This window comes from Pyrus communis, chromosome 11, assembly GCF_041283825.1.
Source record: "Pyrus communis isolate YQ-2024b chromosome 11, ASM4128382v1, whole genome shotgun sequence".
NCBI classification, from domain to species: domain Eukaryota; kingdom Viridiplantae; phylum Streptophyta; class Magnoliopsida; order Rosales; family Rosaceae; genus Pyrus; species Pyrus communis.
In genome coordinates this window covers 32493966-32520643 of record NC_142575.1, presented here as the reverse complement: position 1 = coordinate 32520643, position 26678 = coordinate 32493966, and the positions used below count along the sequence as shown (strand labels likewise).

Genomic DNA, 26678 nt, shown 5'->3' with positions numbered 1-26678 from the left:
AATCTCATCCCCGAATTCCATTATTTAATTACGTACTTCGTATTTACACGATTTTTATTTTTATCTTAATTTGCTGATTATTGATTAGAGTTTAGTATATATAACATGATTTTGGACACCTCTTGTCCAACATGCATAGTTTTACATGTTTATGCCGTCGAATTATGATGCAGGATACTAGAACGTGTCTAAAATCCTACGTATCGGATGTGAAGATGTTTTTCTCATTGGGTGTGAACTAGAGGTAACGCGAGGAACATGTATAATTTTGTGTGTTTGTACCATCGAATTAAGATGCAGGATATGTGAAGATGTTTTTCTCATTGGGGGTGAACTAGAGGCAAGGCGAACAATGCATGCATCTTAGATCTCACTTAAATTAGACCTCATACCTTTCATCATTTATCATATTGTTGATCGGAAAGAAGAGGAAACAAAAATATCTCATTCTCATAAATTTAGTGTGACAAACCTTAAACTCATATCGTTGTGGGAAAAAAATAAATATTCACATTAAGGTACTAAAGTATATGCATGCCTCATTTTATTTCCGCCTTAGGCCTTAGTTTGCATTGAAATGACTTTGGTGTGGAGAAATAATTCAACCTCGCTAAAAGATCTTTACGTATTCACTTTTGATTATCTTATGCATCACCACCACCACCACATCTATTATACTCGTAACATGCCCGACCAAGTTCAGTTTCGAACCACTATTAGACTAGACATTGTAATGTTTACAGTTTCTCAAGAAACATGCATGTTTAGTAATACACGGAAATCATAATAAAAATAAGGAATTGGTTTTTTGTACGGGTAATGATAAAAGGACCAATTTTTTTAAACTAAATTTGCAGAGTAAAAGATATGGTTGTAGATAATTGGATTATTAATTGAGTTTTGATTAACGTGCTTATTTCTTATTGGTGACATATAATTTAATTTGTAAATTTGATATCCCTAACGCAATTCTCTTTTAACACATACTATAATTATAACTATTCATGTATGAATAAGGCACACTAACTACGAAGAAGTTGAAAAGCGACTGGAGCACACACAAAATAAGAAATTGATCTGCTGATAAGGGGCTTGAAGGAGCTAGCGGGTATTTTCTATGGCCTTAGGATCTCAAATTACTTTAGTCTAAAGGAGGCGAAATTGCACTGTAGAAATGAACAGTGTTTTGGACCACATTTCAGTTTATTTACAAGCTTGCCACTAGGGTGAAGGCGGCTGGGTTAGTTCGTTTTAGGCTGTGTTTGCTGGGCTTACCTCAATTGTTGATGAGCCCGGCCCTTTGGGTGTTCAAATGATGGGAATGCCCATCTAGGGTTAAGATCGGACGGTCCGGATTAAAAGTTTGGAGGGTACTTTTGTCATCGTAATTGTCAGGACTGATTGGGATCGATGGTGAGGGGATTGTAGGACAGACAGGAGGCATGCCGCCTCTGAGATAGAGATTGAGAGAGAAGGAGACCGCGAGAACGACGGTCTCGCCTCCATCCTATCCTCCTCTCGCTGCCGTCTCCCTTCTCTCGCCTCCGTCGTCTTACTCCTCCTTTCTCTGTCTCTAGAATCGTTCGATCTATTCGAAGAGGATCGAGAGTTCTGAAATAGTGTTTCGATAGGTAGGGGGTTATGCGTGTGCGGTCGTGCTTGATGATCGTGCAAGCCAGCGATTCTGCTTCTACGACATAGCCTCGACTCTGCTTCCATCTCCATTTTCTCTCCTCGCCTTTTCTCTCAGAAATCACCAACGAGCTCAAAAACCACCAAGCCCTTAGAAATCTCTTCGATTCTCTCTCTCAGAAACTACGAAGCACAACGACCTCTAGCTGAAAAACCGTGAATTTGGTCCCAATTCGAAGGAAATTTTAAGCCCAGAAAAGCCTTGGTTTCCGGGTGAGTTCTCCGGCCGATTTGGAGTAGGTAATTTTGTGATTTGCAGTTTATTTTGGGAAATGATTGACGGATTTGCAGTTCATTTTACCATTTCCAGAATATTCGTAATTTATTTTGGGGGTTTACACTAAAATTGAGGAAGCACATATGAACGCAAAGGCTCGAGGATGTACGACAACTTGGATATGATAGGGTACAAGCTATGACATTTGTGCAAATTTATTTATTTTCCTTTCATTTTAGTGGTTTTTTTTGCTGTTTAGTTTTTGGGTTTTGTCTAATTTTTGTGCTCTGCTTTATAGATTATTCTCTTTAGAAGCTTCTTTCCAGTCTTGAGCTTCTTCTCGCCTGGTGCCTTCTCATTGAGTATTGGAGCATTAAAACACAGGTGTGTGTGTTTTATCAATGTAAGAGGAGAACGACATAAGAACATCTGTCTTTGTATTTATTTTTACTTTTTCTAACCCATCAATTTCTTTTGAGTCAACGAAATAGTCCCAACTTGCAACTTATGTTGTGAAGTATTATTGTCTGAAAAATTAAGTATGTATGTATATGTTATGTGTGTTGTGTTAGTCTCTGTGAGTCATTTATGTATATGTAGACATATGTGTGTGTGTGTGTGTGTGTGTGGAATGCAACATATCGGATTTAGGTTATACTGTCCATAGTTTTATTGTCTGTTGTTGTCTGCGCTATACCATTTCTATGCAGGCTCTGAAACTTATTCATGGGCTTTGTAAGCACTTTCCATAATTTTAGCTGTCTGTTTTGGGTTCTTTTTCATTAGGTCATTAGCTATTGATTAATGGAGAAACGAGGACCATGCCACTGATTTTGGGTTCTTTTTCTAATCTTCTGATTTTGGGGTTTTGCAGGGAGTGCTGATGTTTTCTGGGATTTTTTGGTCCTTGCAGGATTTTGGGTCTTTGAAATGGGTACGTGTTATTTTTAACGGTTCGGTTCTCGCGTGTTCCGTTCTTTTTTCCTTCGTGATTCTCATTTTTCAGTGTTGGGTGATGGAAATTTGTAAAAATAGTTGTAATTCTTTTTTGAGAAAGTTGGCATTTTGTTATATTTTCTATTTAATCCCAAATGTAAGACTGTAAAATAATTGAAATGATGGTTTTCTAAAAACTCCTCTTAATTTTTTTTTTTCTGGGATTTAAAACCATCTTTTCCCGATTGGTTACAAGGGTTATGTTCTCTTCATTTGGTTCACCTAATTTTGATTATTTATAAGTTTTGTCCTTTTAAGTTTTGTCTTCTGTGGTGTAATGAGAGATTTCTGTTGGCCTTTCGGATTTCGGCATGGGAAAGTTCACTTATTTGTCTAATTAGTATGCGTTCGATTCTTTATTTAATTGTTCTGTTTGCGTTCGGGCGTGATGGTCTAAATTTTATATGTTTGGAATTATCCACTTAACACCAATTTGTTACATTCAGGTCTCCACCCCACATTTCACAAGTTCAAATTCCATTGAAGTCGATTCTGCAGATTGTGTCTGCAATTAGATCAGAGATCAACCGCTTTTTTGTATTCTGCGGAAGATTGCTTTTGGGAATGATCTGAAGCAGTTCCTCTATATATGTTTAATCTCTGTATGTTTATTGCCATGTAGCTCTGTCTTTTCTAATTGATGGTGTTCATGTTACACTGTGATTCATGATGATGATTTAATTGTTTCTCGATTTGTAATTGTTTGTGAATAATGTGGCATATATGAATTGCAATATGTATTTGTATGAAAGGGATGGCATATCATTTTGCTGACTTAATTGTTTATGTTTTTCATATTTGCGAATGGTGTTATGATCGGTTAGGTGATTCCTGACCTGTGACTTTGTTTGGAGCTCAAATTTTGTGAGCATTACATTGGATTGTTATGCACTTGGTTTGATGTTGTTTTGGTCGACAATGCAGGGATAGGAGAAACAAAGAGGATGACACTTATAACTGCCCCTCCCCATTAGCCATCTTCAAATTTGGATCACAAGAAGGGAGCAACATAGGTGAGAAACAAATTTCTTTGTCTACATTGCAAGAATTTGCAGTTTGCAACTTTCATTGGTTATTATATTTGATTGAGTTGAACTTGGATTTCTGGATTTTGACTTTTTCGTTTGTTTCTCTGTTGCAGAGTTGGCTTCATTTCATTCCAGTGACTCTCTAAATAGGTCGAACAGCTCACTAAATAGGTAATTGTCTTATATCCAGCGATCTATTACCGGTTGAACAATTAATTGGCCATATATCTTGGATTTGCAGCGTTTTCGTTTTGGAAACGTGGGAGACTTTATGAATATCCCTTATATATTTATTGTACAAAATATTAGTTCGCTTACACTTTAATTCTATTCATGGTTGTGGTGTCTTTTTAGGGTAAATGGTTTATATTGAAGTATATTGATACTGCAATTTAATTCTATTCATTAACACTTTTAGTTATTTCTGCTCAAATTTTGGTATCTAGAAACGCATTTAGCCTTACCAAAGCATTCCCAGACACACTCCTTAAGTTGATCAATCATTTGTTTTGTTCAACATGGCAAGTTGTTCTTTAATACTTATGTGTATTTGTTAAAAAATCTCTGAAGTGATTTCACTGCTTAATATGGGATTAAGGTTACATTTTTCTCATAATAAAAATCTCTGTATGCCACCCGGATGCTTCCCTTTCAAAGATTCTTTCTTTCCAGTATTTAGGGATTATAAACTGATTTCTCTGCTTAATTGCCGTACTTTCATTGCATGCAGATATTCTGGTATACTCACTAAGCATAAATTTAACGGTTTACAGAAACTTATAATTGTTCCGTCCTAAATATCTTCCTTTATTCTTGATGGCATGCTACTTGCTCGACCCTCTCTTGCATCAATTGTGTCACCTAAAATTAAAATGAAATGAAATAGTTTCCCTACATGCTTAATGTTGTGAATGCCGGTGATGTTAGAAATTTAGTGATTGTTGCCTCTCTATAATATATCTGTACTCATGTTTTTGAACAGACGCGCAGTTCAAAAGAACTGGTTGCTGCAAGACGTGTATAATTTCATTTAAAAAAAAAAAAAAAAAAACTGTTTTGGTTGCTGGTGGTGGTTTATCTGTATTTGATTGGTAATTTCAACATTTGATGATTCAATAATATTTTGAACTTCCATTTCTGTTGTTAGAAGATAATGTCTCCATCTCGATTCTGCATGATCAAAATGTATGTTTGGCTAAGACAATCATGTTTTACAGGTAGAGAGGAAGCTGCGATTAGAAACAATGTTGAGTGAAATTTAAGTCTTCATTTGACAAAAAAAAAAAAAAAAAAAAAAAAAAACTTTGATTCAGATATCTATATTTGTTGTTTTATTCATTTGACAATTCGTTGTTTGATTGGTTTTTGCTTTCCTCCACTTTTTAACTCGTATTCGTTAATCTACCTATTTTATTTGGGTGATAAGTTCACTCTTTTAGTCTTGCTAAAGGAAGATATAGGGTGTGGTTTTGTTAATGGTGGTGGATGATTTGGATGAAAGTATGCATCTTGAGGATTTTTTTGCTTGCAGTTGTTGAGGCCAACACTGAAGAAGTTTTGTGGAATGAGATTCTTATCAGATTCTTATACCAAATTGTTTCTCCGTTTATGGCAGGTAATAAACGTGGTCCAACCAGTAGCTGATAAAATGTCATTGTATATATGCTTTTGTCGATTTCTGCTACGATAATGAGGGAATCCAAAGGATCGAGGCCAATCAATCTGAGGTTTGTACCACTCTATCCCTTTCTCTCTTTCTGTGAATTTCTTGAAATTGACGTTGCACGTTCTGATTCTTGCCGTGTTTGGGAGCGGAGAAAGCTCTAGATTAGCTTTGATCACTTTAATTTTTTCTTATTTAGTTCAGCACAGTCAGACTACATAATCCTACTGTTGGGCTATTTCTAGGGACGTTTATGTTTACTTTTGTTAGTTTGTTGACAGTTTGGTATGTCTATCATATTGATGGAACTAAATTGTGAGTTAATTATGGTTTAGGTTGTTGAATTTTGAATTCGAAATTCCCTTTGGAAACTGTCACAAGTGATGTGTCTGTTGTGGCTACAAGAATCAAAAGCGAGTGAAAGGTAAAGCTTCTCTCCAAACTGATGAAAAGGACCAGAGAAAAGGTTGTCAGATACTCTTGGTCATGCATCTGTGATATTGTAAGAGCTCTAAGACTATCGCTGTAACATGGAGAAAGGGAGGTATGGGTATGGGTAGGGGATGAAAAAGCATTTCGTTTTCCATTTGCTTCCTGAAACCCGAGGGATTTCTGCGACTGCAGAGAGAGATGGGGGTGTCCTTTAGGTGCCCTTTAATTGTCACTTTTGTGATTTGTCCACCCTTGATTGTTGTGTGATTCATTCTCATGAGCATTCTATGCACAAGGTTTCATGTTATTCCTTCCTTTTAATTTTGATATTGTTGTGCTTAATTTCTGTTGTATTTTATTGGGTGATTAGATTACAATTTACAATCCCCAATTTTTTATTTTTACTTTTAATGCCTCACTGCTATTGCTTTTATTGTGTCGTATAGAACAAAGACTTTTTTGAATGTTATTACCGCTGTGGTTTCTATGTGTTTGATACTGATATTGGTCTTTCCCACATGCGCTCTTTTCACAAGGTTTCATATTTTTCACAGGACCCGCTCACCCTATGGGCACCCGCGCCGGTGGGCTTGGCCCTTCCATCTCCTCCAACCGCAGGTGCATATATATATATATCTGTCAATTCTACTTATTTGCATATGTGTCTTTGTGTAGGGTTTGTTCCTGATCAGTTTTCCATCATTTTTAATAATCTATGCACTTCTATTGCTTTGGATTAGGATTTCAAATTGGGGTTTAATACGTTTGTTTTGGAATTTTTGAGATTGTTGGAAATTTTAGGGTTTGATGATTTTTATTTCAAATATTCAGTTTTAAGAAGCATATTAACAATGCACAAGGAGGAGCCAAGGCAAGTATAGCCACTGTAAACACTAAGGATTCCAGTATTGCTTCTGCGCAACACGACGTTGTACAAAATGGAGCCCGTGTACATCCCCAATTACATGGTACAGATTTCATAGTATCAGTTCTCTTTTAGACTAGAAAATGTATGTGTTTGAAGGAGTTCGGGAATATTAGATAATTGTGTTCTTTTTTAACATCTGAGTTGCCCATTTTGTTTGATTTTCATTTCTTGGCAATGTTTTTCCTTCTACTGATTTAATGTAGGAGGTTCTGATACGCCCATTGCAAGCACACTTCCCGGACAGCTGAAGCTTCGGCCTTTCAGAAAAGTTCCCGAACTTTTCCAAAGGCTCCGACTTCTCAGGGAAGCTCCCGAACTGTTCCAAAGGTTCCAAAGGCTCTGACTTCTCAAGAACACCACCTCTCTTTCATCAACAAAGCTTGATAATTTGTTTTATTTTTTTGGAAAAGTTCCCGATTTTGATTTTTTTCAATTTTTGTTTTTTTTTTTTTTTTTTTTGTTAATTGCAGCTGCCAGTAGCAATTTTCCCAGTACACATGCCCTCGATACAGCTCACGCTACTGTTCCCTGCACCGCTACAAGGTATGCATGCTGATTTGTCCATATTCTTATTTATTTTATTTTGTAATATTTAGCAAAATCAAACATTTGATCACCTTCTTTTGATTTTGGGTTTGGTGGGTTTGATGCGTACTGATAAATTTATTTGTTTTTGGTTGATCTGAAATTGGTGATTGCATAACACGTTGGAATGTGAATTTTCATGCGTTTTGTAATTCTGAGTCTGTGTTTGGATGCTTTAATATGTTGGATTACCTAGATACTGGCCTTCCATGACTCCCTTGATTTATGCATGATGGAACTAAGTTACTTTAGAATAGATAATTTTTCTGGTCTTCTTACTTTTGTTGGAATGTTGTTAATGTAATTTGTTAATTTTGGATATTTGTTTGTCATGGGTTCTGTAGAATTAGACTCCAATTGTGTCCTCTGGTTTTCTGATTTTTTTTCTCAATCAGGATTAGTTCTTACCAATTTCCTTTGAGATTTGTGCATGTGTGTTTGTTAATGCTCATCGCTCGGTGAGGGTTTCAGGGATGGGAGGTCATACCGATAGACATAGAGATAGAGATAGAGATAGAGATAGATAGAGGGAGACAGAAAGGGAGAGATAGAGGGAGAAGGAGAGGGAGATGGATAGAGGGAGAGGGAGAGAGGGAGACAGACAGAGAAAGAGTGATAGAGAGAGAGGGAGAGGGAGGAGTGGGGATCTCATCACCATTGCTGCAGATCCTCGATTTCATGAGTGGGAGAGGGGGGACAGTCAGAGAAAAGCACGGGGGCCATCGGGATTTGAGTGAGAGGGGTAGGGATCTTGGCTAGGGGTTTGGGTTTGTCCTATCTCTCTCATCGCTTTCAGAATTCTATATATACATATATGCCAATGGAAGTTAATAATTTTATTGTTCTCTGGGGTTGGTTTTGTTCATGAATAAAGTACTGTGTTTTCGCTATATTTTGGTTTCAAGAAGTTGATGGTTTGGGGTTATGTTCTTTTTTCCCCTTTTTGGCAATTCTCAGTGGGTGGCACTTTTTCTCAATGGAAGATGATAGTTCAAATGTGTCAATGGTTCTGGAAATGCGATTACAAGTTTACGTACATTCAGTCTACCAACAGCATTTCTATGCACACAACTCAGACACATGGATATGTTACAATCTCAGCAACAAGCACTACTATGAGGCCACTACCATATGCGAATATCTTCATACATGTCAGTTCCCTTTCTCACCCTCTTCATGTTTTATCCAATATTATGATTTTTTATCTGATTTCATGTGTTTTCTTGACGCTTTTCCATTCTTTGATATGGGTAATTTGTTATGTTTTCATGATCTAGGTCTTTTTTCAATTTGCATTTTGGTTGTCCAAGATTTCTAAGTTTTTTTTTTTTTTATAAAAATATAAGAACAAAACTGAACATCGAGGAGTTTATTATGATCAACTTTTTGAAGTGTCGGTAACACTTTGCTTTAGGAATATGTAATACTACCAATCATTGTTTGATAATTCCTTATGTAATGAACGACTTGGACTTTACCATGAATTAATTTAATTTCTATTGCAGCAAATCTGGTCATTTTCTATGTAAGTTTCCCTTCATGGTTCAGTTCTGGCATTCCCCTCAAAACATCATTTGTGTCATTTCCTCTTTTTCTGTGTTCAGCTTACATACCTTACATATATATTGGAGACTACAACTACAAAAGATGTCAGTTGAATGTATATAAAAGCCAAGCTGCTTATCTTATCGACCTCATTCACTCATGTGTCCCTCTGTTCATTCATGATTGTTTTAAATTTATTCAGGTTAAATGTGTTTTATTCATGCAGTTACGTCTAAAACAGTTGATTCCCGCCGCAACACGCAGGCATATTTTCTATGTAGACTAAGATTTGGTAATATATGGAGGTGAGACGAGCTATTTCATTCCGAACTAAGACCTAAGAATCTTTGCAGTTCTTATCCTTTAAATTTTGCACTTTTTAAAGATATTTATTAATTTTTTGGTCATGCAGATAGATGAACATGTTCGAAGGGAAATCATGAACCATAGATCACTGAAGCATCCGAATATCATTCAATCCAAAGAGGTTAGTGATCATAAACTATTTTCATTTTGTATTTTTTAAAAATATTTATTTATTTTTGGTGATGCAGATGCAGATGGATGAACATGTTCAAAGGGAAATCATAAACCATAAATCACTGAAGAATCCGAATATCATTCGATTCAAAGAGGTCAGTGATCACTATTCAATCCTTTTTTAGGTTTCAAACGATACTATTAAATGGTTTTCAACATTGGATTTAATAAACCTCTAATACAAGTTTAGAGTTTTGGTTTGGCTTTGATGTTTTCCACCATCACAGATTTTCCCTGATTCTTTCTATTTTTATTATACTTATAAACGAAATTGTTCCCTGGATTGCAGTTACTTTTCAGAATCCGACAACACTGATAGCATTTGATGTACACTTAACTTTTGAAACCCAATCGGAATTATGTTCCAGTCAATATTGAGGATCCAGGTAGTTCTAGGTCTCTCTTTTCTCTCTTTCCCCCTCCCTATATGTAGTTTAATATAATTGAACAGCTCTATTTATTTAAGATTTAGTTGCGTTCGTCATTACTGAAATTTGTTGCAAGAAATTGGGGGATGAATTTGGTTTCGGGGGAATGTTATCCTTTTTTATTCTTATACTGCACAGAAAAAAAAGAAGCAATGCATTGGGTGCAAGTATGTGTTTTTTATCATTTATTTCTGTAGTTTGAAAGTCAATTGTGTTTTTGTTGCCGCATCATATAATTATTCAAAATGCCCTTTTTAGCATTTCAATACCATTTGCACGTCATTGTTAGCACTTTGAATACCTTATCCCCAATGTCAAGATCATGCAAAACAATGTGACATTGCCTCTCTGTTTATCTTAACATTGCCTCTCTGTTTTTGGTATCTTTGTTTATCTCTTTGACAGACGAGTGCATGGTTGTCACTTAATCACATTACGTGTTTCTTTATCAAAGTTTATACGATTTCTGATTCTTTCACGTATCAGACAATATAACGAACTTGAACCCAAAGAAGACAATAAATGTCAGGCAGCTATGTACAGGTGACATACAAGCATCTGTATTTCATTCGAAAATCAGGTGAAATACAGGTGTTTTTATCTGCAAAAAATTCGGATATGGTGTCCTAATAACTTCCTCATGCTATTCTATTTGATTCTTTAATAAAAGTTTTGTAGTTTTTAGATTTGGTGGATCTTAGTAAATTAGGTAGTAAAAAGTACTCTTTTGCTTATTCTCAATGTAGTCAATTTTCTCAAGACAATTTGAGCGGGGACATATGTCGTATATATAAACGTTTCTTTTGGTTGTGAAGATACACTATGGAGTGTGCATATTTGAATTGTCAGTTTCCTCAAGTGTATTCAATCTCCCATTGCAATGTTGGTATTTCGTATATCTTATTTATAACTATGTTTTCTATTGCAAATTATTGCCACAACAATTTATATACGCGAGGTCCATGTAGCTATTATGCATGCATTATTTTCTTCTAAGTGAGGATACGGGAAGTTTTCCTCATTATGCTCCTATGCCCAGTTGATCGGGTGTATATGACTTGCAGTGAGCTCAGGGACACAGATTGGTTAGTTCATCCATGATGCTGAGCCCTATCTTGAATGGTATCTTGGCCGCTGCGTTTTAGATGCTTAGGTCTGTGATTGAAGTGTTATTTGTAGGTTTTTTTTTTTTTTTTTTTTTTTTTTCTTTCAGAATTCATAATTCATAATATTTGCAACTATAAAAAACAATATACTTGTATACCTCTGTTTCTCTTTTCTTTGTTTTCATAAGAAATTGTCATTGGCAGCACTATAAAAAACAATCTTTCTGCATTATTCTCTGCTTCATACATAATTACATGATTTTAGGTTTAATATCTAGCTTTTTAGTAGTGGATTACTTATATGGGTCTTTAACTACAATATCAAATTTCTTACTTTTTTCATGTTTTTACTTTTGACTTGCTGATATCTATTTTAGAATGTGGAATTATATCTAATATTTGTTTATTTCCTGACTGTCTTAATGCCTCACTGTCTCTGGATTTTAAATTTTGGTAAGAACCATGAAAATGACTGAAAAGCATGATGTTGTTTTCGAAATATATATTAGCATCCCCTTCTCACCCAACTGCCAAAATCAGGTGGATTGACTTGAGGTGTTTTCAGATATTGTAATTGAATGAACAATTAGGTTACACTTTAACAAAAATGTGTAAAAAGGGTTGATAACCGCATTTTTAAGAGAGAAGTACTATTTTGTCTAACCCTTTTGAGTTCCCATATATTTTCATTGTTTCATTTATACATCTGTTGGAGGATTGGAGGGGATTGGGAGGCAGATGAGTGAGACTTCTGATGGTTACACAGAAATAAATGGTCTCTCACATCTTGAACCAGATTATTGTTGGATTGGCAGGTATGAATGATTCTAGCCTTTTTTTAGAGGAACTATGCTTTCCATTTTAATCAGAATATTCTGTTATTAGAAGCAATTACATAGAGTTTGGCCAACTAAAATGGCTGGACAGAAAAAATGGTCCTAATTGTTCACTCTCTAATGATGTTGGCAAGTAACGTTGATTGTTCTAAACGCTGGCGGTGCTTCTGTTTTCCACAATGTAAGCCAAAGATTATGCGATGGTGCTCAATTTGGATTTGTTGCATAGCTAGAAGGATGATCTTGCAGTAATTGTTGAAGACCGTTATATGCCAAGGTATTGATTCTTTCGAATCCTAGTTAAAAAAAAAAAGAAGTCAGATTTATATATATTTTGCATCATTATAATTAGTCTATTTGGGTTAGCTTAAGATTACAGAGAACAGCCTGCTACATGGGGGAATAAATCTTTCTTATAGCATGCATATCCGTATATAGCAAGCAAAGTTTCACTTACTTGGTTCTTAGGCACTAGACCGTCTTTCCTTTAGCTTATAATTAGCTGCTCATGAATTCTTGGCATCTTATTTTATTCTTCTTATTGGGGTGTTTTACAGCACCGTAGATTTTTTCAAGGAGCTTCCTCAGTTTGTTGTCAAGGCTGGTTCAATTTTAAGTAATATTTATGGTGTAGATTGGGAAAACAAACTTGAGGTATTAATTTTTCAGAGGTAGTTTATGCTTGAAATTAGCCCTATTTTTATATCTTCCAACATTCTGTTTTCTTGGAGTTACTGTGTGCTTGAAAACTTGCTGAAACAACAATGGAACAGTTATTTTGTTTTTTGTTAACTGCTGAAACAGGTGCTAGGCCTACAGGTCATATATTTTGCTTACCCTAAAATATATTTTTTAGTTTTCACACACCTCTTCAATTTCAACCATCGGATAAAATGACTTAAAGAAGATCGAAAAATAGAAATTAACAATGAGTGTGTGGATAACACCATCCTACTCTAAAATATCTTTTTTAGTTTTCACACACATCGTAAATAAGTGTGTGGATAACACCATCCTACTCTAAACTATCTTTTTTAGTTTTCTCACACTTTCACAATTTCAGCCGTTGGATCAAATGACTTGAAAAAGATCTAAGAAAAGAAATTAACAATGAGTGGATAGCACCATCCTACTCTAAAATGTCTTTTTTAGTTTTCACATACCTATTCAATTTTAACCGTCGGATCAAATGACTTGAAGAAAATCTAAGGACAGAAATTAACAATGAGTGTGTGGATAGCACCACCCTACTCTTAAAATATCTTATTCAGTTCATTCCAAACGTCACATAACTCCCTCCTCTCCCGGCTGCCCTACGCAGAAATAAAAAAAGAGGGAGTAGGATTTTTTCTTCCCTCCTCTCATATTTGAACGGTCACGATTAAATCACGTCAACATCTTATATTAACTGTATAGAAAGAGAGACAAAACAGAGAATATGAGATGAGGGAATGGAAAGAGGAGGGGAAAGAATCCTAGTCCGAAAATGAGGGCATTCCAATCCGCGGGCAGCATCAGACAACTCTTCAAGAGGTTGAAGGGAGCCAGAGCAGGCGATGCCTCAGCTGCCGCCGAAGAACCAAATGTCAAGGTGGAGTACAACATTTCCCCGTCCCACCCCAAACACATCATCCGATTTTGCATCCACCCAGATGATGAATAGAGAGCCAGGAAAATGATGGCCGCTATCCCCCTGGACTATGGATTGTCCTTCCCACGTCAACATCATCGCCGACAGTGCAGATCTCATCTGGAGGAAATCCGGCCGAACAATATTTAAGGCCAAGGAAAGTGGTCTGAAAGAAGTTTTGAAAGGTGAAACCTGTTGCTTTAGCCCGCAGACTCGAAAGCATTTTGCTTCCCTAGTTCGCCAATCCGGTGAGAACACAACTCGTATTAAGTAACTGGATTGGTCACAAAACGTTTCGCAAAACATGGACTCCAAAAGAGGTCTCCCCCTCCACCTCTCAAATGTGAATTGCAGTTGTCGTTGCCCTTTGGGAGTCCATGTTTCAAGAAATGGTTTATGACCAGTTTCAAATACTTAATACGAGCTGTGTTTTTACCGGACTGGCAAACCAGGGAAGCAAGGTGCTTCTGAGTCTACGAGCTGAAGCAACAAATTTCACCCTTCAAAACTTCTTTCAGACCACTCTCCTTAGCCTTGAATAGTGCTCGATTGGATTTCCAGATGAGCTATGCACTGGCGGTGAGGATATTGACATGGGAAAACTAATCCATAATCCCAGTGGGGTTAGTAGCCATCATTTTCCTGGCTCTTTCTTTGTCCTCTGGGTGGAAGCAAAATCAGATGACGTGTTTGGGGTGGGACGGGAAAACGTTGTACTCCACCTTGATATTTGGTTCTTCAGCAACAGGTGAGGCACCGCATGCTTTAGCTCCCGACAACCTCTTGAAGAGTTGCCTGATGCTAACCACGGACCGGAGTGCCCTCATTTTCGGACTAAGATTCTCTCCTCTCCTCTTCTCTTTTCATCCCTTTCCATCCCCTCATCTCATCTCATATTCTCTATTTTGTCTTTCTATTTCTATATTAAAAAAGTCACGTTAATGTCTTATATTAATTTTTTTATAGAAATAGAAATACAAAATAGAGAATATGAGATGAGGGGATGGAAAGGGATGAAAAGAGGAGAGGAGAGGAGAGAATCTTAGTCCGAAAATGAGGGCACTCCGGTCCGTGGTTAGCATCAGGCAACTCTTCAAGAGGTTGTCGGGAGCTAAAGCATGCGGTGCCTCACCTGTTGCTGAAGAACCAAATATCAAGGTGGAGTACAACGTTTTCCCGTCCCACCCCAAACACGTCATCTGATTTTGCTTCCACCCAGAGGACAAAGAAAGAGCCAGGAAAATGATGGCTACTAACCCCATTGGGATTATGGATTAGTTTTCCCATGTCAATATCCTCACCGCCAGTGCATAGCTCATCTGGAAATCCAATCGAGCATTATTCAAGGCTAAGGAGAGTGGTCTGAAAGAAGTTTTGAAGGGTGAAATTTGTTGCTTCAGCTCGTAGACTCAGAAGCACCTTGCTTCCCTGGTTTGCCAGTCCGGTAAAAACACAGCTCGTATTAAGTATTTGAAACTGGTCATAAACCATTTCTTGAAACATGGACTCCCAAAGGGCAACGACAACTGCAATTCACATTTGAGAGGTGGAGGGGGAGACCTCTTTTGGAGTCCATGTTTTGCGAAACGTTTTGTGACCAATCCAGTTACTTAATACGAGTTGTGTTCTCACCGGATTGGCGAACTAGGGAAGCAAAATGCTTTCGAGTCTGCGGGCTAAAGCAACAGGTTTCACCTTTCAAAACTTCTTTCAGACCACTTTCCTTGGCCTTAAATATTGTTCGGCCGGATTTCCTCCAGATGAGATCTGCACTGTCGGCGATGATGTTGACGTGGGAAGGACAATCCATAGTCCAGGGGGATAGCGGCCATCATTTTCCTGGCTCTCTATTCATCATCTGGGTGGATGCAAAATCGGATGATGTGTTTGGGGTGGGACGGGGAAATGTTGTACTCCACCTTGACATTTGGTTCTTCGGCGGCAGCTGAGGCATCGCCTGCTCTGGCTCCCTTCAACCTCTTGAAGAGTTGTCTGATGCTGCCCGCGGATTGGAATGCCCTCATTTTCGGACTAGGATTCTTTCCCCTCCTCTTTCCATTCCCTCATCTCATATTCTCTGTTTTGTCTTTCTCTTTCTATACAGTTAATATAAGATGTTGACGTGATTTAATCGTGACCGTTCAAATATGAGAGGAGGGAAGAAAAAATCCTACTCCCTCTTTTTTTATTTCTGCGTAGGGCAGCCGGGAGAGGAGGGAGTTATGTGACGTTTGGAATGAACTGAATAAGATATTTTAAGAGTAGGGTGGTGCTATCCACACACTCATTGTTAATTTCTGTCCTTAGATTTTCTTCAAGTCATTTGATCCGACGGTTGAAATTGAAGAGGTATGTGAAAACTAAAAAAGACATTTTAGAGTAGGGTGGTGCTATCCACTCATTGTTAATTTCTTTTCTTAGATCTTTTTCAAGTCATTTGATCCAACGGCTGAAATTGTGGAAGTGTGAGAAAACTAAAAAAGATAGTTTAGAGTAGGATGGTGTTATCCACACACTTATTTACGATGTGTGTGAAAACTAAAAAAGATATTTTAGAGTAGGATGATGCTATCCACACACTCATTGTTAATTTCTATTTTTCGATCTTCTTTAAGTCATTTTATCCGACGGTTGAAATTGAAGAGGTGTGTGAAAACTAAAAAAGATATTTTAGAGTAGGATGATGCTATCCACACACTCATTGTTAATTTCTATTTTTCGATCTTCTTTAAGTCATTTTATCCGACGGTTGAAATTGAAGAGGTGTGTGAAAACTAAAAAATATATTTTAGGGTAGGGTGGTGCTATCCACACTCATTGAAGATGTGTGTGAAAACTCAAGAAGATATTTTAGATTAGGGTGGTGCTATCCACACACTCATTATTAATTTCTGTCCTTAGATCTTCAAGGCATTTGAACCGACGGCTGAAATTGAGGAAATGGGTGAAAACTAAAAAAGATATTTTAGAGTAGCGTGGTGCTATCCACACTCATTTTTAATTTATGTCCTTAGATTTTCTTCAACTCATTTGATTTGATGGTCAAAATTAAGGTGGTGTGGGAAAACTAAAAAAGATATTGTATAGTAGGGTGGTGCTATTCACACTCATTGTTAATTTTTGTCCTTAGACCTTTAAATCATTTGATCCGACGGCTGAAATTGAAGAGGTGCGTGAAAACTAAAAATGGGTGTGAATAGCACACGCGTTTAGAGCATAACAGACAGATTAATTGTTATCTGAGATCATACGGCCATAGAAAATAGAATATGTTTGTGGCTAACTTGTTGGAGTTCATCCAAGTTATAGCGGCAGGCTGGCTTGAGGAGAGTTGGGTTTGAGTCGTTTGACTCAATAGCCTTTTTACCATTTCAGGCTTTGGTTCATCCATGGTATCTAACTCATCTAAAATGTTGCTTCAACCTTTAGAAAAGTAATGCCTCATATTCGTAGCTGCTTAGCAGTCAAGGTGAATAAAAGGGAAAACCAATGTGGACAAGCAAGAGCTGAGGCAGCTGTGCTTCTTAAGCAATTTGATTTCCCAGTTTGTACGGCACTTGTTTAAGTTTGCCGTTCAGATTACATATTATCTTGTTGACACATCACGGCTTTAATCGAAGAAAACATATTCAATCTTGTATTGTTACTGTTGAGTTGCGTGAGCAAAACTCAAAGGAAATTAGTCGACATTTCAAAAATAGGTTATCCTGTTATTTTTCTTATCCAGGCCCTAATGTATTTTAGTAATTGTGAAGGCATAAATGTGAACTTTTTTTTGTTCACAAGTGGAATCTCAACAAAGCAAATGCATTGAAAAGGAAATTCCAATAATTCCTTTTGAAAGTGTCTTGTAATACATTGATGTGCATCTGATAACATGTTGCCCGTATTTTGGCAGGTTGACAGCATAAAGGTGAAGCTGATTGAGAAGTTTGAACAACCTGTTGCTGGCTTTCTAGTGGCACGGTTCCTGCGACTGCACACGAAGTATGCATCTTAAGATTTCTGGGGAGTGATTATTCACACCATTAAAGATACTAGAACAAAGTGTAAGAGAAAGTTGGAACACCCTTGTGCTTCATGGTTGCTCTCTGCTTTGTTACATATACCCTCCTTCTCTTTTATGTCTTTAACTCATAACTGCGCTGATGAAGACTGACTTATTTGCACTCAGTTTAGACTTCTGTTGGTGAGTTTGCGGAGGCTGTCCTTGCTTATCGGGTAATATTTCCTGATTCGGATACGCAACTAACCAAGCTTGCACAAGACCTGGTTAACCTGGTCAGGGAGTTTGTTAATTTAAAACACTTTGTTGTACGGTAGCAGTTTGCTCACGAAATGTAATTGCTGTTTGTTTAGGCACTTGGAAAACCACTGAGCAATACACAAAGACATAAATTTGGTCAGCAGATGTACTTCGAGCTCTTCATATCCTCTGGTTCAAGCAATAACTAGTTCCTTGTGTGGTGGTGGCCTTAGAGGCTATGAATATGGACCTGCTTTTGTTCCTCAAGTAGCCAACTAATGAACTAGTTATTGCTTGAACCAGCATGGGTCTGGTATAGGAACAACACCATCTGACTGTTGTCGCAAATTGCAGGAGTCGGTTGTAACGACAACCTTGGTAAAACTTTGCCTTGAAAGCTTGCAAGAATTTGCTCAATTGCTCATCATACACCCCTCTTTTCTTTCTCAACGCCATCATCCATTACTCATTAGTGAGCCAAAAGTGTGTACGACCACCAAACAATTGCTCATAAATAAACAACCAAGGCCAAATGCTCATCATATACCCCTCGTTTCTTTCTCAACGCCATTATCCATTACTCATTAGTGAGCCAAGTGTGTACGACCACCAAACAATTTCTCATAAATAAACAACCAAGGCCAAATGCCTGTTTCCCTTTAAGCAAAAAAGTTGAAATTTTTACCACAGTTGATTTTACGCAGGTAATGCATTCTTCTCCTAATGCTCATTGTTTCATAAAAATATGATAATACTCACGAAATGAAATACGACTCGAAGAACAATGATATTTTCAAGTTAAATTACGAGTAAAGTTCATAGATAGCTCCCAACAAAACCTTAATCCAAAGCAAATTGGTCCTATAGTAAATCCTTTTTGCATGTGGATTTACTACTTTGAGCAACAAAGCTAACTACACGGCAAAATCACACCTATTTATTCTTCATCTTTATTCAATCCTGAGCCCAACTAGTGCAAGTCGAATCATTCTTGGACCAACCATTCTCAACATCCACCTCAATGCCACAATCTTTCCATAGGCAACCTCGGAAAAGCTTGAACTCCGGGTCATCAGGCCCGCCAAAAAGGCTCAACTGCCATTTAAAGAGAGAGATGCAACACTTGTCAATATTTATTTAGAGACAGATGATCTAGCATCTGTTTTCCATTCCAAGGATTGACAACACCAACACAACAACCGCCCGAAGCAACCACTGGCATTGCTCATCAGAAATGCCACGACCAATTGCACTTGCACGAAAATTTGAATGATTAAAAACTGTAGAACCTCCGTTTGGATATCTCACTGCAACCTCGTCACAGGCACTAGGACCTAACTCATAGAAATATTATATGTTATTAGCTAGTTACAATAATTACGTATTAGATAGCAAGAAAATTATTATTATTCTAGGCATTGAAGCCCCAACAAGAAGCACAAGCAGAGTACAAAACTAAATTACAAGGGCGCCGTTTATACTTACTCCTTTTGTCAGATAAAGCAGAGTACGTGGACTGGGGTACTGCAAATTAAGAAGAAAAAACATAAATGACTATAAAAAAAGATTGAAAGGCTGTTTCATATTTGATCAAACAAATCATCTCACAGATTGACATATTATTTAAACAATCAAATTCCCAGCATAATTACTCACCAGTGGAAATGGAACTCGAACGTGAACTTGAACGTGAACAGGAACTAGAAGAACTAAAACGAGCCATAATTCTGGTTCGAGAATTCCACAAGCCGTCCCAACTAAAAGTTTACAAATTGAAGTTTAGTTCCTTCGAGATAAGACAAAGGCTTGCATACTGAAACAAAACGAGAATATAAATGGAAACAGAAAACTGTTACAAACGATTCAATCCCGCCACAAAGACATGACAGAATTAGATGCTAACCCTTAAATCTCAAAACTGATCTCAAGGACCGACAATTACAATAGATATCAAACTCGCATCGCATGCTAACAATTTTAGTTAAAACAATTTGGGGTACTCCGCGTGATCATCAGACTACTGGTGTAGGATTCCAGATATATCCCAAAACGTGTATGACAAGAAAATCATAGCCCTCCGCTCAACTGGATTACTATGGAGTCCAAACTGATGAACGAAAGCTAACTTTAAGCGAGCATAAGACACAACAAGCTGCATAATCCAAAGTGAATACAAAAGATCGATCTCACTGAGGCTGAATTTAAATACCCGCAGAGAGAGAATGAGTGAGGTTTCAGCTTTGGAGTTTTCCGCGGACTTTGAACACAAACCCTGAAGTGAAAGGGGAAAAGGTGTAGCCTCGGATTTTAAAGATAGTAGACTTTGTTTCATGGGACCGCTAAATTTTTCAGTTTAAATTCTAACTACGAAATCTACGAGGAGATAATTAGGTCATATCGCATAGCACAGATAATCATTTTTTGTAACAAAGGATATCATCTACGTCAAAGACATGTGTGAATGAGTTAAGTCTCACATTCAGTTAGCCATAATAATATGATCTAGTAAAAATTATGGTGGTGCTTGATGAGTCGATTTCATATTATACATTTTACCTGTTATTAGTAATTGATTGTGTTAATTATAGTTTAAATATAAAACATGTAACTTCCTCTTAAACAAAAAGTGATCAAACCGACGAATTTTGAAGTGATTCTAATTGGAGGATGTTTGCAAGTCTTTCAACTTGTTCGTGTCAAAGTTTTAGACTTTTATGCCAAGTAGTTAATTTATGAAGAATAAATAAAAGACCAGTGCACAAAACTGTCAAAGTAATGTTTCAGGCTTATTTGACCTTTTTGGCGTTCAAGATGGCATTTTGTGGAGATGCGTCCTTATGCAAAGATATTCAGATGACTCAAGCCTTAAAAGAAAATCTTTTGGGCCATTTTTGGATCTGGTTTGGCCCATGAACGTGGCAGATTTGTGGTTGGGCAGATTCTCTAGCTTTTGGTAGGGGATTTTTAGCTGAATTTGAATCTAATAAACTTCATATTTTTCCTTATGCTATGAAGGAAATGGCGAAGGCGTGGCTCTTTACACTTCCATCTGCCAACATTACCTCATGAAACAGTTGAATGAAAAATTTCTAGTCAAGTTCTATATGGCTTCCAAGACTTTTGCTATGAAGAGGGAAATTGTCTTTTTCTCATCAACTACGTGAAGAGTTTCATGAGGCATGAGAGCTGTACAAGGAGTATTTTACAAAGTATCCCCACCCCAACATTGATGGAGACACATGGATGAATATATTCTTTAATGGACTGAATTTCAACTACCAAAAGTCATGTTAATGCATCACCTAGAGGTGCGTTTATGTTCAAAAATGCCAAAGGAGCATTATGGCGGCAGAATCTCAACAATGGACAACTGAATTGACACATAAAATGTCATTTTGAGAGGTCACTAGGATCTCCCCATGTACCGGCTCAAATTGAGAATGTGGAGAAGAAGCTTGAAAATTTTGATACCAAGTTTGACATGATTTTAAAGCACATTGCCTCACCTACATAGCAGCCACCACCTACGGCTGTGACAACAAATTGTACAATATGCAACATGACTACACATGAACTATTGGGCTGCCTACATAAGTATGCCTATCCCGAGCTCATCGATGAACATGTCAACATGATGAATGATTACTAGAGGCCCCATAATGACCCATACTCGAATTTCTATAACCTAGGATACAGTGATTACGCGCATTTCAAGTACGTTGGAAATTAGCAGACCAAGCCACATCCCCTATAGCCAGTACAGCAACTGCCGCACCAGATAAGGCTGTCTGGGAAATTGGCTTTGAGAAATTAATTGAATCCACAAGGTAGAACATTGATCACAATAAACAGGAGATGTAGAATATGATCACCTCCATTAAAAATTTAGAAAAACAATTGAGCCAGGTGACTGAGAGAGAGAGAAGGAAAGATTCCTAGTTAAATTGTCCCCCAATCCTAGAGGATCTAAATAATGCAACGCATTCAGGTTATTGTGCAGTGGAAAGAATCATAAGAACCGTGAAGAGGAAAAACATGAAGAAATAGCTGCAAATAACTCACAACCAGCTTGTAAACAGGCCCCATCATAACCTATTATTGCTAGGCTGGGAACGGGCCGAGTGGGGCCGAAATTTGAAGGGATTGGACTGGAGCCGTTTTAAAATGCAACGAGACATGTTAGGCCAGGTATAAGATTTCTAAGATTTGGACTTTTATAATTTTCCATTTCCCCCCTTTGACTATAATTTTAGCCGATTATCCACCTAAACTGTTATAAATAGCCAATTTTCCCCTTGACGCTAGATTTTAGAAATTTTCATCGAATTTTTTATCTATTTTGATCATCAAACAACACATGACAACTGTTTAGGGGCAAAAAAAATGGAAAATTGGATGAAAAATTTAAAATCTAACATTAGGGGGTAAATAGGCTATTTATAAAATTTCAAGGGGGTGATTGACTAAAGTTAAAGTTTATGTGAGAAATTGACTAATTATAAAAGTTTAAAGGGTTAATCAGCTAATATTAAAGTTCTAGAAGAAATTGGCACATTTATACAAGTTCAGAGGAGCAAATCTACAAATACCTCTTTTACTAAAGATTGATTACAAAAACGCTTTCAATCATTTTAAAAACAGATCCAAATGAGCCTTTAATCTAACCAAACAAAAGTGACACTATTAATAGCCTTAATCAACAATTAACAATTACTAATTATCCATTGCCAATAGCGGTGAAACAGGAATACCATTAAGCTATATTCACGCGCCAATCTGTGATTGTTTTGCCTTAACCGCCCGTCGTTTCTTTCTTGAGGTAACCCGAATGATTAGGAATTAAGCTATATTACGTCCACCAAATCAGACGACGCTGTTTGTACCGAGTATGAAGAATCAAGCACAAGTCCTTCGTATAAATAGTCGGCCAGAAAAGCTCTTATTCCAAACGCTAATAAAAAAAAAGCTGCTTTTCTAGAGAGAGAAACGAGAACACAAGAAAGACGGTGAAGAACTAGAGAGAGAAGGGTGAGCATTAATGGCGGCAGAGAAGCAAGTGATGGTGATCGGGGCGGACGAGAGCGAGCAGAGCCAGTACGCTCTGGAATGGACTTTGGACCACTTCTTCAAGCCCTTCGGCAGCGACAAAGCTCCCTTCAAGCTCATCATCGTCCACGCCAAGGTCCAGGTTTCCACCGCCGTCGGCTTGGCAGGCCCGGGTAAGAATCTAACTGCGACATGAAGTGATTTTCACGCACCTCTGCAGAGTAGAGGAATAAACTTCTGCCGCGGAAAATAACAGATGTGCAGAAATCGCTTTGTTTTCATTGTTTAGTTAATTATATGATTAGCTAATTTGCATGTGTGCTAAAACTGCAGGAGCGGCGGAGATTCTGCCGATCGTGGAAGCTGATTTGAAGAAGAGTGCTGCCCACGTAACTGAGAAGGCCAAGGAATTTTGCGCCTCTAAATCGGTATTTAGATGGTTTCCATTCTATATGATGGTTTCAACACAAGATTCGTAGTTCTTAGGGTCCCTTAGATAAAAACCCATGCAACACTTATTTCCTTGAAAAAAACCCATCTCATTTTAAACATCCAAATAAAACCCAAATTTGAAGTAGACTACCATGTAAACAAATAAATACCTATTATTTTCAAACTATTTACAATTGTGCCACAATACTCTAATTATGTTAATGAATTTAAGTATCCACCATAATTGGGAAATCAGTGCCTTATTATTATAAAATTATCTACTTTATACTTCTCTTATCATCATATGTTTCATTTCTTTTATTTGTTTGACAATCATTGTAGGTAAATTATTTTGCATGTATGTATTAGGCACATTTTGTTAAAATTATATATATGCGTGCAAATAATTTATCTATATTTTTATGTAAAATAATATGTAATTAATTAATTTTGAATCAATTGGCTAAAAACGTTTATTTATTTTGTAGGTAAATTATTTTTCATGTGATAATACATATATACTAGCCATATTTTGTTATTATTATATAGAGTGTGCAATCAATTGACATTCTTTTATTTTGTAGGTAAATTATTTTGCACGTAGGTAAATTGTTTTATATATATATATATATATATAATTGCAAAATATTGTTATTTAATTAATTTTGAATAAAAAATATTTATTTATTTTGTAGGTAAATTATTTTGCATGTATCGTTACATACTAGGAACTTATATTGTTATTATATATGTGCAAAATAATTTACCTATGTTATATTTAAAATATTGATAATTTTGAATAAAATAACTTTTTTATATTTGTAGGATATACTAATTTACTTGTTTGCATCATGTGAAAACAACTATATAAGGAATATTGGTATCATGTAAATTTTTGTTATTAAATACATAGGAACCATGACATTTAAATTTTTTTCCAAATCCCCATGAGGTATTTGAAAATATTTAATTGAATGAAATAATGTAAAATAAATGTAGATAATAAGTGAGAGACCCTAAGTAAGTGTTATTAGGGATAATTTAGACATCCAAAAATACAAATTTTGCAAAGTCAAACTTAATTATGGATAATGCTTAGTTGGAGCCTAATTATTGGGTTTTTATTAGAGAAATTTACCATGATGGGTTTTAATTAAAGAAAATTGAATTCCAAGGAGTGTACTCATATTTTCAGTAATTCTTATGCTATCATAAAACACAGCGGAACCAAATGATTGCACACCGATGCGATACGAAGAAATTGCCCTTCGCTAGCAGCTTTTCTGAGCACTATATATTCTAATGCTTGCAGGTGACCGATGTGGTTGTGGAGGTTGTGGAAGGAGATGCTAGGAACGTTCTGTGTGATGCTGTTGAAAGACACCACGCATCCATCTTGATTGTGGGAAGTCATGGCTATGGAGCTATCAAAAGGTATTCCCTCGAACTTAATCTGTTCTTTTCGAGTTGAACGAACAACCATCACTAATTCGCGCGATTAAGTTTGAGCCGAGCTTGAGGTTTTTCATGGAAAATGATGTTACTTATCCGCGGAAATCTTAATGTTGTGTTTGATTCTGGTGCAGGGCGGTTCTGGGAAGCGTCAGCGACTACTGCGCTCATCATGCTCACAGCACCGTGATGATCGTGAAGAAGCCTAAAACCAAGCACTAAAGCCTCCTCTGGGTTTTCAGTTAAGCACGACAGAAAGTCCGTCGTGCTTGAAAAATTACAATACACACATAATAAATTCATCCTTTTGAGAATTGAATATTGAAAGGTTATACGTATATATATATACTTTGTGCTTGGAGTTTGATCGTTCAAACTTCAGAAGTCTGGCATGTATTTATAGATCGGAAGTTGAAGCTTTCAAACTTTTGTATGACAGTCGATCCGTGTATCAAAAGTTTGATTGGTAAAGTTATGATATAAGATCTATTTTCATTGCTGTTTCTTAATCTCTGCGCTACCTACATAAGAATCGAGGTGTTTAAGTTTCAGAGAGATGGGTCATGGTCCACCACTAATAGCATCGGTATTATGCCCATTTAATCATTCGTGCAATCAAAAGGTGTGAGATTTTTATGCAAAGGGTTCGATGCAATTACAAATGGAACTTTTTGATATAATTAAGTTATGATTTGTTTTGTAAGATGGACGATGTGAGACTTTTTGCTTTATTCTACACAAGGAACATAAAAACACAAAGGGGTATGCTATCCACACACCATTTTTTACTTCTCACACCCAAAGTTCTAAAAGACTCTAGACGCTAGTTGGGCGGCGGGCTGGGGCCTAACGCCTAAGCGGCTAGGCCGGTCTAGGCGGGCGCCTAGGCGGACTAGGCGGATTTAATTAAATCTATTATATTTCGTGTAAATAAGTGTACATTTATGCTTAAAATATATACGATTTCATCATAAACTACAAAATAGAATGACATATATATTATGAGCTATTGGAACATAATGAAAACGTGGGGAACAAGCATATAATGTGTGTTCATTTAAGTATTCAACAAGTCTCTTACAATTTATTGAAAAAATAAAAAGCAAAATGAAAGTTGTTGTCTAAGTGAGTAGCAACCTAGGTGGGTGCCTAGGAGGGTCTGGGCAGGCTAGGCGGTCTAGACGGGTGCCTAGGCGGTCTAGACGGGCGCTTCAGTAGGTCTAGGCGCCCTTTCTAAATTTTCAAACGCCTAGGCATTAATCAGGACGGTGGCCAGCCCCTTAACTCCTAGTCGGGGCCCTAAGTGGGAATTTTTAGAACAATGCTCACACCTCTTGTTAATTTCTATCATTTAATATTCTTCAATTTATTGGATATGACGGCTAAGAATTAAGAGGGGTATGTGGGAAGTAAAAAGGGTGTGTAGATAGCACACTCCAAATACAAAAGGAGAAAATGAGATTGTGAAAAGAAAAAAAAATGATATATATATATATATATTTTATTTTTTCTTGGGCGATAAGAAAACATATCAGCTCGAATCGAGAACCTAAATTTTCAATCGAAAAATCACATAGGCCGCAGAATGATATGGGGCGGCGTTTGTGCAACAACAGACGACAGCTAAAGGGTGTTGGAGTTGTTGGTTTGGGAGAGACCAGGGTGGATATATACGTCGTTGTTTATGGGAAAACGACTGTCAAATATTGTGTTACAAAACTCAAAAGAGTAGAACATAAGAGTGAAAAAGGTACAATAGAATCAGTTACAAAAATTATTAAATATAAAAATTGATTGGACGAAACAAACAATAGGTCATGTACAAGCAATACCAAAGAGATAAGAAAGTTGAACACATGATCTCATGTGCAAAAGT

General features: G+C 36.9%; 3 protein-coding genes and 1 long non-coding RNA gene across 21 annotated transcripts; 3 read left to right on the top strand and 1 right to left on the bottom strand.

Moving 5' to 3' along the window:
- Positions 1–2206: 2206 nt before the first annotated feature.
- Positions 2207–3491, top strand: LOC148693297 (uncharacterized). The gene is made up of 3 exons (XR_015952837.1): positions 2207–2312; positions 2784–2843; positions 3352–3491. It is a non-coding gene; the product is annotated as an uncharacterized LOC148693297 (long non-coding RNA).
- Positions 3492–6036: 2545 nt separating this feature from the next.
- LOC137741968 (uncharacterized) lies at positions 6037–18416 on the top strand. Of its 18 annotated transcripts, none has more exons than XR_015952828.1 (15): positions 6583–6646; positions 6860–6996; positions 7160–7283; positions 7427–7499; positions 8499–8756; positions 9313–9391; positions 9499–9573; positions 9641–9721; positions 9916–10012; positions 11119–11975; positions 12183–12273; positions 12554–12650; positions 17525–17675; positions 17806–17907; positions 17986–18416. XR_015952828.1 is itself a non-coding variant. In XM_088678856.1 (8 exons), exons 4-8 carry the CDS (start codon positions 7454–7456, stop codon positions 9940–9942), a joined length of 423 nt encoding a protein of 140 aa, XP_088534982.1. In that variant the 5' UTR covers positions 6583–6646; positions 6860–6996; positions 7160–7283; positions 7427–7453; the 3' UTR covers positions 9943–10325. The 18 variants fall into 18 exon arrangements, 1 of the variants encoding a protein (XP_088534982.1); XR_015952827.1 differs by having other exon boundaries at positions 17801–17907; XR_015952826.1 differs by having other exon boundaries at positions 17525–17907; positions 17986–18028; positions 18227–18416.
- Positions 18417–18695: 279 nt separating this feature from the next.
- Positions 18696–19677, bottom strand: LOC148693296 (uncharacterized). The gene is made up of 4 exons (XM_088678857.1): positions 19529–19677; positions 19358–19396; positions 19059–19206; positions 18696–18962 (listed from the first exon to the last, which is right to left on the bottom strand). The coding sequence occupies exons 1-4, from the start codon at positions 19593–19595 to the stop codon at positions 18827–18829; spliced, it is 390 nt and encodes a 129-aa protein (XP_088534983.1). The 5' UTR covers positions 19596–19677; the 3' UTR covers positions 18696–18826.
- A 3096-nt stretch (positions 19678–22773) lies between these two features.
- LOC137741776 (universal stress protein PHOS34-like) lies at positions 22774–25169 on the top strand. Its single transcript, XM_088678855.1, has 4 exons — positions 22774–23091; positions 23252–23346; positions 24663–24784; positions 24937–25169. Exons 1-4 carry the CDS (start codon positions 22911–22913, stop codon positions 25022–25024), a joined length of 486 nt encoding a protein of 161 aa, XP_088534981.1. The 5' UTR covers positions 22774–22910; the 3' UTR covers positions 25025–25169.
- The last annotated feature ends 1509 nt before the right edge of the window (positions 25170–26678 follow it).

What these genes read in the sequence shown, in the direction of transcription:
- LOC137741968 (XM_088678856.1), top strand. Translation starts at nt 7,454, where the DNA reads ATGCCCTCGATACAGCTCACGCTACTGTTCCCTGCACCGCTACAAG. An exon ending in ATGCGAATATCTTCATACAT is followed by an intron (nt 8,693 to 9,498) that starts GTCAGTTCCCTT and finishes TTGGTCATGCAG; the next exon opens with ATAGATGAACATGTTCGAAG. An exon ending in ATATCATTCAATCCAAAGAG is followed by an intron (nt 9,574 to 9,640) that starts GTTAGTGATCAT and finishes TTGGTGATGCAG; the next exon opens with ATGCAGATGGATGAACATGT.
- LOC148693296 (XM_088678857.1), bottom strand. Translation starts at nt 19,595, where the DNA reads ATGGCTCGTTTTAGTTCTTCTAGTTCCTGTTCACGTTCAAGTTCACGT. An exon ending in TTCGAGTTCCATTTCCACTG is followed by an intron (nt 19,397 to 19,528) that starts GTGAGTAATTAT and finishes CTTAATTTGCAG; the next exon opens with TACCCCAGTCCACGTACTCT. An exon ending in TGCTTTATCTGACAAAAGGA is followed by an intron (nt 19,207 to 19,357) that starts GTAAGTATAAAC and finishes TCTATGAGTTAG; the next exon opens with GTCCTAGTGCCTGTGACGAG.
- LOC137741776 (XM_088678855.1), top strand. Translation starts at nt 22,911, where the DNA reads ATGGCGGCAGAGAAGCAAGTGATGGTGATCGGGGCGGACGAGAGCGAG. An exon ending in AATTTTGCGCCTCTAAATCG is followed by an intron (nt 23,347 to 24,662) that starts GTATTTAGATGG and finishes TAATGCTTGCAG; the next exon opens with GTGACCGATGTGGTTGTGGA. An exon ending in GGCTATGGAGCTATCAAAAG is followed by an intron (nt 24,785 to 24,936) that starts GTATTCCCTCGA and finishes ATTCTGGTGCAG; the next exon opens with GGCGGTTCTGGGAAGCGTCA.